At 41.0% G+C, this 12,645-nt stretch overlaps 1 protein-coding gene across 2 annotated transcripts in view; it reads left to right on the top strand.

Moving 5' to 3' along the window:
* The window catches only part of LOC115134642 (nck-associated protein 1-like), a 56,625-nt gene extending 48,844 nt beyond the window's left edge, over nucleotides 1-7,781 (top strand). For both annotated transcript variants that reach the window (XM_065016488.1, XM_029668850.2), the window contains exons 29-31: nucleotides 1,758-1,867; nucleotides 4,212-4,301; nucleotides 4,757-7,781. In XM_065016488.1, coding sequence (XP_064872560.1) covers nucleotides 1,758-1,867; nucleotides 4,212-4,301; nucleotides 4,757-4,873 — 317 coding nt within the window. In that variant the 3' untranslated portion in view covers nucleotides 4,874-7,781. The remainder of the gene's footprint in view (nucleotides 1-1,757; nucleotides 1,868-4,211; nucleotides 4,302-4,756) is intronic.
* The last annotated feature ends 4,864 nt before the right edge of the window (nucleotides 7,782-12,645 follow it).

Raw genomic sequence — 12,645 nt, 5'->3', positions numbered from 1 at the left:
GTTAAAAACTGATGTCAAAACTGCCTTGCATACCTATATGACGTAATGACGCCACGTAAAATGTTGCTCTACACATGCAACACAGCATTCCTAACCTAGGCCAAAATGTCTTCTGTGTGGATAGAGCAGTCATTTGAAAGAGTAAGAAAATTTCAGCGAGACAACTCAAGGGCAAAATCCATTAAAGCCAAGATAATGGAATTCATTCCCCTTGACAATCAACCGTTCTCTGTCGTGGGTGATGTTGGCTTTCGCCAACTGGTCGAGCAACGGTACACACTACCAAGGGTGCTATTTTTCAGATGTTACCCTACCGGAGTTAGACAGTAATAGCGTCACTGCTATTCATTTCAAGACATACATACTATTGAACGCCGTTTGGGTCTTTGTGTGTCAAAAAAGATACCGTAGCACTGTCAAAGCTGTACAAAAGACTACAAACACCGGCCACAAACGATGTGTTTACAATACTGTGTTGGTAATGAAGCATCATTTGTTCGACCGCAGCTTCTGGGGTACCTAGCTAGCACCAATACAACCAGCCTGAAAACAATGACCAGTAGAAACTGCACTCATTTTCATTATTCTTAGCAATGATTTAGGAATCATTGTGAGTAAGTATTAGCTAGGTTGCCACTTGTTGTTCGCTAATTGAAATTGAACTTCAGTTCATGAAAACAAATAGCTAGCCATCTACTTAACCCTGTTGCCCAAAGCTAACGTTATAAGCAGCCAGCTAGCTTCATCTTGCTAGTGAGGCTCGACCGGGCCCGGTTATGTGTTGTGAAGCTAGCCACAATAAGGATTAGGCACAATAGTGGAATTTGCGGTTTGCCTTCAAAATAAAAGTATTTCATTGACAGTGATGCAAATTAATACAAATAGTAGAATTATAAAAGCACAATAATGGCCCAGATGACAATGGGCCAATTGTGCGGCGCCCTATGGGACTCCCAACAACAGCCGGATGTGATACAGCCTGGATTCGAACCAGGGATGTAGTGACGCCTCTTGCACTGAGATTCAGTGCCTTAGACTGCTGCGTCCTTGTGTGTGTGAACTATTTAACTGTACTAGAATGCTTAAAAGGTCACTAAAAACGTAAATATCGGTATCAGGTTTTTTGGCAAGGAAAATATCGGATATCGGTATCGGCCAAAAATGTCATACCGGTGCATCACTAGTAGTATGGTTAGTACACAGTGGCCATGTCTGAATACCCTTTCTAAATAGTAAGTACTCTGATCAGGTATGCGAAAATATAATCTTTTTTAGTAGGTCTATGTGAAATATGGAACATTTGGTATGCTGTATATGCCAGTATGGTATGCTCATTTCAGCTTTTCATCTAGTACGAATGCTATTGAACAAGAAAAACGTCTTTTCAGACCCGTGTGTTCGGAAACAGCTGATCATCAGATAAGGAGACGTGCGCTTCCAAAATAAATGAATGGCGGGGAACAGGCGCGATTGCATGTTATGTGATGCCTTCTCAGTATGAATGAGCCTAGCATATTGATATGTGTTGCTTACTGCATATTTTTTTATTAGAACAGTATGTTCCATAGTTGTACGTATTATGATTAGTACACAGTATGTCGTTTTAGTAAGTAGTAACCAATAACTATTTGGCTACTACTTTCTATTGATTTTGTATATAACTATAGAGAGATTTGAGGTATCAAAGGTAAACAGTCAAGCAATTGTTGTTGGACTGTGATAACTGAGAAGTAAATGTTTTCTTCAATCTTTCTAAGGACACTGCAACAATATTCACTGTCTGGCGAAAGCTGTCAACCAGATAGCTGCTGCCTTGTTCACCATTCACAAGGGAAGCATTGAAGATCGTCTCAAAGAATTTCTGGCTGTAAGTGCAACATGTCGCGCTTGTCAACATTGATCTATTATATGCATATTTTCCTTTCCCTCCCTGCGATTTATCACATTGGATTGGTGGATCCATTTTTGTACTTTTACATTAATTATATTTAGCCATTGATTCTTGGATATAACTTAGAAGTTTAGTTAAGCTTTCTTACCCCATCTAAACTCAAAATGTGAGCTTGTTTTACTTCATTGTTTGTAAAAAAAAGTAATTGTAAACAAACACTGTATAGCTTCAGAACATGTAATGTTGACCTCATGGAGGGCCAGTCCATGTACAGTGCGTTGCGAAAGTATTTGGCCCCCTTGAACTTTGCGACCTTTTGCCACATTTCAGGCTTCAAACATAAAGATATAAAACTGTATTTTTTTGTGAAGAATCAACAACAAGTGGGACACAATCATGAAGTGGAACGACATTTATTGGATATTTCAAACTTTTTTAACAAATCAAAAACGGAAAAATTGGGCGTGCAAAATTATTCAGCCCCTTTACTTTCAGTGCAGCAAACTCTCTCCAGAAGTTCAGTGAGGATCTCTGAATGATCCAATGTTGACCTAAATGACTAATGATGATAAATACAATCCACCTGTGTGTAATCAAGTCTCCGTATGAATGCACCTGCACTGTGATAGTCTCAGAGGTCCGTTAAAAGAGCAGAGAGCATCATGAAGAACAAGGAACACAGCAGGCAGGTCCGAGATACTGTTGTGAAGAAGTTTAAAGCCGGATTTGGATACAAAAAGATTTCCCAAGCTTTAAACATCCCAAGGAGCACTGTGCAAGTGATAATATTGAAATGGAAGGAGTATCAGACCACTGCAAATCTACCAAGACCTGGCCGTCCCTCTAAACTTTCAGCTCATACAAGGAGAAGACTGATCAGAGATGCAGCCAAGAGGCCCATGATCACTCTGGATGAACTGCAGAGATCTACAGCTGAGGTGGGAGACTCTGTCCATAGGACAACAATCAGTCGTATATTGCACAAATCTGGCCTTTATGGAAGAGTGGCAAGAAGAAAGCCATTTCTTAAAGATATCCATAAAAAGTGTTGTTTAAAGTTTGCCACAAGACACCTGGTAGACACACCAAACATGTGGAAGAAGGTGCTCTGGTCAGATGAAACCAAAATTGAACTTTTTGGCAACAATGCAAAACGTTATGTTTGGCGTAAAAGCAACACAGCTCATCACCCTGAACACACCATCCCCACTGTCAAACATGGTGGTGGCAGCATCATGGTTTGGGCCTGCTTTTCTTCAGCAGGGACAGGGAAGATGGTTAAAATTGATGGGAAGATGGATGGAGCCAAATACAGGACCATTCTGGAAGAAAACCTGATGGAGTCTGCAAAAGACCTGAGACTGGGACGGAGATTTGTCTTCCAACAAGACAATGATCCAAAACATAAAGAAAAATCTACAATGGAATGGTTCAAAAATAAACATATCCAGGTTTTAGAATGGCCAAGTCAAAGTCCAGACCTGAATCCAATCGAGAATCTGTGGAAAGAACTGAAAACTGCTGTTCACAAATGCTCTCCATCCAACCTCACTGAGCTCGAGCTGTTTTGCAAGGAGGAATGGGAAAAAATTTCAGTCTCTCGATGTGCAAAACTGATAGAGACATACCCCAAGCGACTTACAGCTTTAATCGCAGCAAAAGGTGGCGCTACAAAGTATTAACTTAAGGGGGCTGAATAATTTTGCACGCCCAATTTTTCAGTTTTTGATTTGTTAAAAAAGTTTGAAATATCCAATAAATGTTGTTCCACTTGTTGTTGATTCTTCGCAAAAAAATACAGTTTTATATCTTTATGTTTGAAGCCTGAAATGTGGCAAAAGGTCGCAAAGTTCAAGGGGGCCGAATACTTTCGCAAGGCACTGTATTATGGCTCTGTCTATGAATTTGAGAGTGACTACATTTCTCCAGCCCCATCCCTCAGCTGTTGGTCAAAAAAGTGGCTAGGTGACCGCTTTGTTGTTTGAATCCCAGATTCACTTTAACATTACAAATAGATTTGTCACAACTTTTTTTTCATTTACATTTACATTTAAGTCATTTAGCAGACGCTCTTATCCAGAGCGACTTACAAATTGGTGCATTCACCTTATGACATCCAGTGGAACAGCCACTTTACAATAGTGCATCTAAATCTTTTAAGGGGGGGGGGGGGGGTGAGAAGGATTTTCCCCACTACTGAGCAGTCTCTGAAATGCATGATCTTTGAAAACTTCAAACTTATTTTTGAAATTGATGAGCAACTTAAAATAAATCAGTTTTGCTGTAGATCTTTAATCCTCTGCTGTTTTGGTATTTACAGCTAGCATCTTCCAGCTTGCTGAAGATTGGCCAGGAGACGGACAAAATGACGACACGAAACAGGGAGTCTGTGTACCTGCTGCTGGACATGGTGAGTATTTGTGCAGATTCAATATATTTGGGATGGCACAATACGGTATGGCACATTACCCAAGGAGATTTCGAATACTGCAACTAGTAATTTATTTAGCTACTTTTATTATGTGATGTTCGTGGGAAGTAGACAATTATTTAAAACAGCAAATTGCCTAAATAATGTCCCATCCCATCTATGAATGTCACCCATTATCATTATGCATATGTTTGATAAATAAAAGTTCACACCCACACATTTTCGCTGAGAATCTTTTTTATACATACTGTATTTTTTTTATTCATATTTTCTTTTTTATTGAGATAAAGTCATAAGTGAGTGGGGAAGACAGAGAAATACACAAGGTGCAGGTGGGCTTTAAACCCATGCTGCATGGGGCAATGGTTAGTCTGGAGTCCGAAGCGTTACAACTAGGTTTCGTCACAAAATACATGTATTTGGTTTGGTTTCAGATTGTACAAGAGTCTCCATTCCTCACCATGGACCTCCTGGAGTCATGCTTCCCCTACGTGCTACTGAGAAACGCTTACCATGCCGTCTACAAGCAGAGCATCAACTCATCTGCATAAATCTCCTCTTCAGAACATAAGTCCCTCACATGGGACATCAAGTGGACCACAGGAGCCTTGCTAACATAAACTGCCGTGTGCTCATTTCACTTAGTCTTAAAACTACACTATGAAATTGTGGGATACATTTTTTTCTCCTCGTGAAATTGCATTAATGACCTGTCGTTTCCTAAAAGAGTCATACAGTAGTAACCTATGAGTTTTGCTTGATAAGAAAAAAAGATTTACACTACTTAAATTCAATTTTTTAATGAAAAGCATCAGTTTTTCAACATGAGAAAAATGTGTAATGGAAAAATAACAATCTCTGATGTTTGGGGGCTGAATTTTAAATATCTTTATTATTAATAATGCAAACATGTTGCCTGTTTATTCACCGGAGCTTTAATGATTTTATTTAGGTGGTTGTTATAGATTTTTATGGGTTATTCTGTGTGTTTTTTTTACAGTTTGGTTTTTATATTTGCCAAATTATTGACACAAATGCGTCTGATTTGGTTTGATACTCAACATTGTTACTAGTAGCTATATAATAAGATGAACAGATGGTGTTTGTACAAAGCATAGTATAATTTTTTTACTAACTCATGATGCCTCAGTGTCATTAACTCACCATTGTACCTGCCCATATGGTATAACATTTCTTGCATATTTATGGAATCTTTATAAATTGTTCTACCTTAACCACTTTATGTTTTACATTTTTGAAAATTACACTAACTTCCATAACATAAATAAACAATAGGTTATATCAAACTGCTCTGTTAGTCCAAATATAGCATCATTCAGTTGACGGACCATTGTAACAGTGAGTTCCATCCCATCTGTGACACAAACTCTCAACCTTTTGTGCACATCGCTCACCACTCAACTTCAACTGTGCAAACTGACTCCATGAGCAACAGTTGTCTTTCATTTAGTTTTACTAACTTCAAGTTGTCAGGGAGGGGGCTCATCGATGGCCACTCGGATGCTTATCTACCCAGCTACTACAAAGCAGGATCAAGCCAGCTAAAATTGATAAACAACCTGAAATAACTATTGATTTTCTGGTTCATAGGTGTTTTTGGTTGATGAGTCAGTTAGACCATGCCCATGTTATGCTTATCTTCTTAAAATAATACATAGTTATTTCAGAATATTCTTGTAAGTTAGCTGGCTAAGTCATTGATCTTGCTTTGTAGGATACCCCTCAGACATGTACTAAGAAAGGGAAAATATGATTCTTACCCCAGCTTCAGAAAATGTGCAGTCAGAGCAGTGCCACCAACCAAGTCAATCTGAACACCATTGAGATAGAAACAAGGCCAAATGGTCAAGTCTTTGACTTAGGAGTGGGGGAATTGTTTTTCCTTCGTTATCTGTGAATATTTGTATGTCTTTTTGGATCCCCATTAGCTGATGCCACTCTTCCTGGGGTCCAGCAAAATGAAGGCCGTTATACATTTTTAAAAACATTACAATACATTTTACCACAGATTTCACAACATCTTAAGTGTGTGCTCTCATGCCCCTACTCTGTGTACGTGTGTGTATAAATGCGCATGTTATCGTGTGTATGCATGTGTCTGTGCCTATGTTTGTGTTGGTTAACAGTCCCCGCTCTCTTGTAAGGTGTATTTGTATTTTAAGTCTAATTTTACTACTTGCATCAGTTACTTGATGTGGAATAGCATTCCATGTAGTCATGGCTCTATGTACGCCTCCCATAGTCTGTTCTGGTCTCGGGGACTGTCAAGAGCCCTATTGTGGCATGTCTTGTGGGGTAAGCATGGCTGTCCGAGCTGTCTGCCAGTAGTTCAGACAGCTCGGTGCATTCAACATGTCAATACTTCTCACAAATACAAGTAGTGATGAAGTCAATCTCCTCCACTTTGAGCCAAGAGAGATTGACATGCATATTATTAATGTTAGCTATCTCTGTACTTGAGGGCCAGCCGTGCTGCCCTGTTCTGAGCTAATTGCAATTTTCCTTTGTGGCACTTGACCACAGGACTGAACACTAGTCCAGGTGTGACAAAACTAGGGCCTGTAGGACCTGTCTTGTTTATAGTGCTGTTAAGAATGCGAAGCAGCACTTTATTATGGACAGACTTCTACCCATCTTCGCTATTGTTGTATGAATATGTTATGACCATGACAGTTTACAGTCCAGGATTACTCCAAGCAGTTCAGTCTCCTCAACTTGCTCAGTTACGACATTATTCATTACAAAATTTAGTTGAGGTTTAGTGAATTATTTGTCCCAAATACAATGCGTATCGTTTTTTTAAATATTGAGGACTCTTAATCCTTGCGACCCATTCTGAAACTAACTGCAACTCTTTAAGTGTTGCAGTCATTTCAGTCGCTGTAGTAGCTGACGTGTATAGTGTTGAGTCATCCGCATACATAGATACACTGACTTTACTCGGTCACTGGCATGTCGTTAGTAATAAAAAATAAATAAAAGCAAGGGTCATTAGTAATGATTGAAAGAAGTAAGGGGCTTAGACAGCTGCCCTGGGGAATTCCTGGATTTTATTGTAGGGAACACCCACAATATAGCCATAACACAAGTTTTTCTATGAACTGTGGTCGATAATGTCAACCACACTGAATAACAACACAGCCCCCCCAATCTTTTTAATTATCAATTTCTCTGTCATTTGTGTAAGTTTGTTGAATGCCCTTCCCTATAAGAGTGCTGAAAGTCTGTTGTGAATTTGTTTACTTTAAAATTGTGTCTGGTCAAATGTTTTTCTAAAAGTTTGTAACAGGCTGATTGGTTGGCTATTTGAGACAGTAAAGGGGGCTTTTACTATCCTTAAGTAGGGGAATAACTTTTGCTTCCCTCCAGGCCTGAGGGCACACACTTTCTAGTATGCTTAAATTAAAGATATGGCAAATAAACTCCTCTCACAGTCAACTGTGTTTATTTTCAGCAAACTTAACATGTGTAAATATTTGTATGACATAAGATTCAACAACTGAGACACAAACTGAACAAGTTCCACAGACGTGATGAACAGAAATTGAATAATGTGTCCCTCAACAGAGGGGGGGGGGGGGGTGAAAATCAAAAGTAACAGTCGGTATCTGGTGTGGCCACCAGCTGCCTCTCCTCCTTATGGACTGCACCAGATTTGCCAGTTCTTGCTGTGAGATGTTACCCCACTCTTCCCCCAAGGCACCTGTAAGTTCCCGGACATTTCTCGGGGGGATGGCCCTAGCCCTCACCCTCCGATCCAACAGGTCCCAGACGTGCTCAATGGGATTGAGGTCCAGGCTCTTCGCTGGCCATGGCAGAACACTGAAATCTGAAATCACGCACAGAACGAGCAGTATGGCTGGTGGCATTGTCATACTGGAGGGTCATGTCAGGATGAGCCTGCAGGAAGGGTACCACATGAGGGAGGAGGAAGTCTTCCCTGTAATGCACAGCATTGAGATTGCCTGCAATGGCAACAAGCACAGTCCGATGATGCTGTGCACACCGCCCCAGACCATGACGGACCTTCCAAATTGATCCCGCTCCAGTGTACAGGCCTCGGTGTAACGCTCATTCCTTCGACCATAAACGCGAATTCGACCATCACCCCTGGTGAAACAAAACCGCGACTCGTCAGTGAAGAGCATAGGTGATGTCTGGTGATGACCTGCCTTGCAACAGGCCGACAAGCCCTCTGCCCAGCTCCTCTCAGCCTATTGTGGACAGTCGGCACTGATTGAGCGATTGTGCGTTCCTGGGGTAACTCGGGCAGTTGTTGCCATCCTGTACCTGTCCCGCAGGTGTTATGTTTGGATGTACCGATCCTGTGCAGTTGTTGTTATACGTGGTCTGCCACTGCGAGGACGATCAGCTGTCAGTCCTGCCTCCCTGTAACGCTGTCTTAGGCGTCTCACAGCACGGACATTGCAATTTATTGTCCTGGCCACATCTGCAGTCCTCATGCTTCCTTGCAGCATGCTTAAGGCACGTTCGCACAGATGAGCAGGGACCCTGGGTATCTTTCTTTTGGTGTTTTTCAGAGTCAGTGGAAAGGCCTCCTTAGTGTCCTAAGTGTTCATAACTGTGACCTTAATTGCCTACCGTCTGTAAGCTGTTTGTGTCTTATTGACCATTCCACAGGTGCATGTTCATTAATTGTTTATGGTTCATTGAAAAAGCATGGGAAACAGTGTTTAAACCCTTTACAATGAAGTTCTGTGAAGTTATTTGGATGTTTACATATCTTTGAAAGACGGGGTCCTGAAAAAGGGACATTTATTTTTTTGCTGAGTTTAGGAGTGGCAATATCATCCGCTATTATCCTCAGTAATATTCCATCTTGCTTATCTTAAAGTAGCTGGCAATATCAGTGGGTTTTGTGATGAATTAGTCATCTGATTCAATGAATGATGGAGCAGAGTTGGTATTTTTGCCCAAAATGTAATTTAAGGTGCTCCATAGCTTTTTACTATGCTTCTTTATTTCATAGTGTAGTTTCTAATTTAGTTTAGTCACATGATTTCTCAATTTGCAGTACGTTTGCCAATCTGTTGTGCAGCCAGACCTATTTGCCATTTATTTAGCCTCACCCCTCTCAACCATACATTTTTTATTCCTCATCAAGCCACTGGGATTTAAGTTTGTACAGTCATAATGGGTGCATAAATGTGTCAGTGCAGTGCCTGGTTGCTTCTCATTACACACCACGGACCAACAAATATTCTTCACATCAACAACATAGGAAACACTACAAAACGTATTGTATGACCTCTTATACACTATATTAGGCACAGCCTTTGGAACTTTGGTTTTATGGCTACTATATTGTGATCACTACATCTGATGGATTTGGATACTGCTTTCAAACAAATTTCTGCAGCATTAGTAAAGAAGTGATCAATACATGTTGATGATTTCTATGAGCCAGAATTGACCTATTTGGGGATTGACCTATTGTTTTTAATTTCTTGGCCACAAGATGGCCCCCTCATCATTCCTTTGTACGGTCAAGTGCACACTGGTAACAATTACCACCACATACACTACATCACCAAAAGTATGTGGTCGAACATCTAATTTCAAAATCATGGACACTAGTATGGAGTTGCTAGTGAGGTCGGGTTCTGATGTTGGGTGATTAGACCTGGCTCGCAGTCGACATTCCAATTAATCTCAAAGGTACCGAATAGTCTAGAATGTCATTGTATGCTGTGATGTTAAGATTTCACTGGAACTAAGGGTAAAGCCCGAACCATTATTTCTCCTCCACCAAAATTTACAGCTGACACTATGCATTCGGGCAGGTAGCTTTCTCCTGGCATCTGCAAAACACAGATTCGTCTGTCGGACTGCCAGATGTCAGCACAAGAACAGAGAATGCGTTTCCACTGCTCCAGAGTCCAATGGCAGCGAACTTTACACCACTCCAGCCGACACTTGGCATTGCGCATGGTGATCTTAGGCTTGTGTGCAGCTGCTCGGCCATGGAAAATTTTATGAAGCTCCCGACGAACAGTTATTGTGCTGACTGCTTCCTGAGGCAGTTTGTAACTTGGTAGTGAGTGTTGCCACTGAGAACAGATTATTTTGATGTGCTCTGTCGTTCTCTACATACTTTAGTCTGAGACCACAACTTACTTCAATGATGGCAAAGGGGCACGGAGGGTGTTGTACAAAACAAAGTAATCAGTGATAGGATTGCCTTTAACCAATAAGCGTATCATCTTTGAATTGCTGTTTTGCCCACGTGTGTTCTGGCTCTTGTCCAAAACATCCGTTTCTGGACCAATCAGGTGGTCCCGAATGTGTTCGCATTCGGTGAAGGTTTGGGGAGGTACCAGGGATACTTTTGAGGAGATGGGAAACCATTGTAATTGTATTAACGCATATTATGTACGTTGCCCATTTCGTCAATTGGGCTCGCTGTGCATTCTGGACGATTCTGGGACAAGGAAAGCTCTCCTTCAAGGAGTGAATGGGAGTCAATTGGGTGGAGAAGAAACTATGTCTGTGGACGTGGTGTAGCGTTTGACCGGAGCAACGAGTCTGTGTAGCCAGGCAACCTAAATTGGGCATGCCTACGAGGCAATTGATCTCTGCCTGCACCTGCCCACCCGTCCAACATCACTACTCTGGACGGTTCTCACTTAGAATATGTGGACAACTACAAATATTTAGGTTAGACTGTAAACTCTCCTTTCAGACTCACATCAAACATCTCCAATCCAAAGTTAAATCTAGAATTTGCTTCCTATTTCGTAAGAAAGCATCCTTCACTCATGCTGCCAAACATACCCTTGTAAAACTGACCATCCTACCGATCCTCCACTTCGGCGATGTCATTTACAAAATTGCCTCCAATACCCTACTCAATAAATTGGATGCAGTCTATCACAATGCCATCCGTTTTGTCACCAAAGCCAAAGTAAGAATTGCTTTTGGGGGTGACCAGAGAGATATACCTGCTGGAGCACGTGCTACAGGTTGGTGCTGCTATGGTGACCAGCGAGCTGAGATAAGAGGGGACTTTGCCTAGCAGGGTCTTGTAGATGACCTGGAGCCAGTGGGTTTGGCGACGAGTATGAAGCGAGGGCCAGCCAACGAGAGCATACAGGTCGCAGGGGCTGGCCCTCGCTTCATACATTAGCTTTAAGCACTTTATTTTGCTCCTTTGCACCCCATTATTTCTATATCTACTTTGCACTTTTTTTCCACTGCAAATCTACCATTCCAGTGTTTTACTTGCTATATTGTATTTACTTTGCCACCATGGCCTTTTTTTTTGCCTTTACCTCCCTTATCTCACCTCATTTGCTCACATTGTATATAGACTTATTTTTCTACTGTATTATTGACTGTATGTTTGTTTTACTCCATGTGTAATTCTGTGTTGTATGTGTTGAACTGCTTTGCTTTATCTTGGCCAGGTCGCAATTGTAAATGAGAACTTGTTCTCAACTTGCCAACCTGGTTAAATAAAGGTGAAATAAATACAATAAAAATAAAATACCATGTCATTTAATGCTTAAAAACAACTGCAAACATTTATGGATAAGATATTTGGCTACAGAAATGCTACTTATCGATCTCTACAGCTTCCGTCCTAAATTAAATCCTCTGAAATAGCGTGAACAAATATTGGAGGAGTCGGCACAGCAGACTCTGAAAAGGGGGAGATGCAAATCTATCTTTCACATCTCCCTCTCTGCCCAGATACTATAGTGGAATCAGCTACGTTACAGTAAGCTCATCTTCATAGTACTAGCTACTAGTGCTATGTTATCTTACGTAAGCTAACTGTAGCTACAGTGGATAGCTACGATAGAAACCCTCCACTGTCAACTAATACAGTTACTTTCACTCGTCAGAAAAAGTAACTTATTGTCATCATTGATCAACCACCGAAGGCACACCCCAATTTCTATTTCAAAATAAAGAGGTGGAGTTTGACTGTTTTTCATACCCAAAGTTGACATTTAATAGAGTAAATAAAGTGAGAGAAAAAATAACATGTAGACATTAATAAATGTACACTGCTCAAAGTCAATCACACTTCTGTGAAATCAAACTGTCCACTTAGGAAGCAACACTGATTAACACTGATCCTTCCTGTTTGGACCTGTCCGGGGGTGTCCTCGGATGGGACCACAGTGTCTCCTGACCGCCCCTGTCTCAGCCTCCAGTATTTATGCTGCAGTAGTTTATGTGTCAGGGGGCTAGGGTCAGTTTGTTATATCTGGAGTACCTCTCCTGTCCTATTCGGTGTCCTGTGTGAATTTAAGTGTGCTCTCTCTAATTCTCT

This window comes from Oncorhynchus nerka, unplaced genomic scaffold (assembly GCF_034236695.1).
Source record: "Oncorhynchus nerka isolate Pitt River unplaced genomic scaffold, Oner_Uvic_2.0 unplaced_scaffold_18___fragment_2___debris, whole genome shotgun sequence".
In the NCBI taxonomy this organism is placed as follows: Eukaryota; Metazoa; Chordata; class Actinopteri; order Salmoniformes; family Salmonidae; genus Oncorhynchus; species Oncorhynchus nerka.
This window is presented reverse-complemented; position numbering and strand designations above follow the sequence as displayed.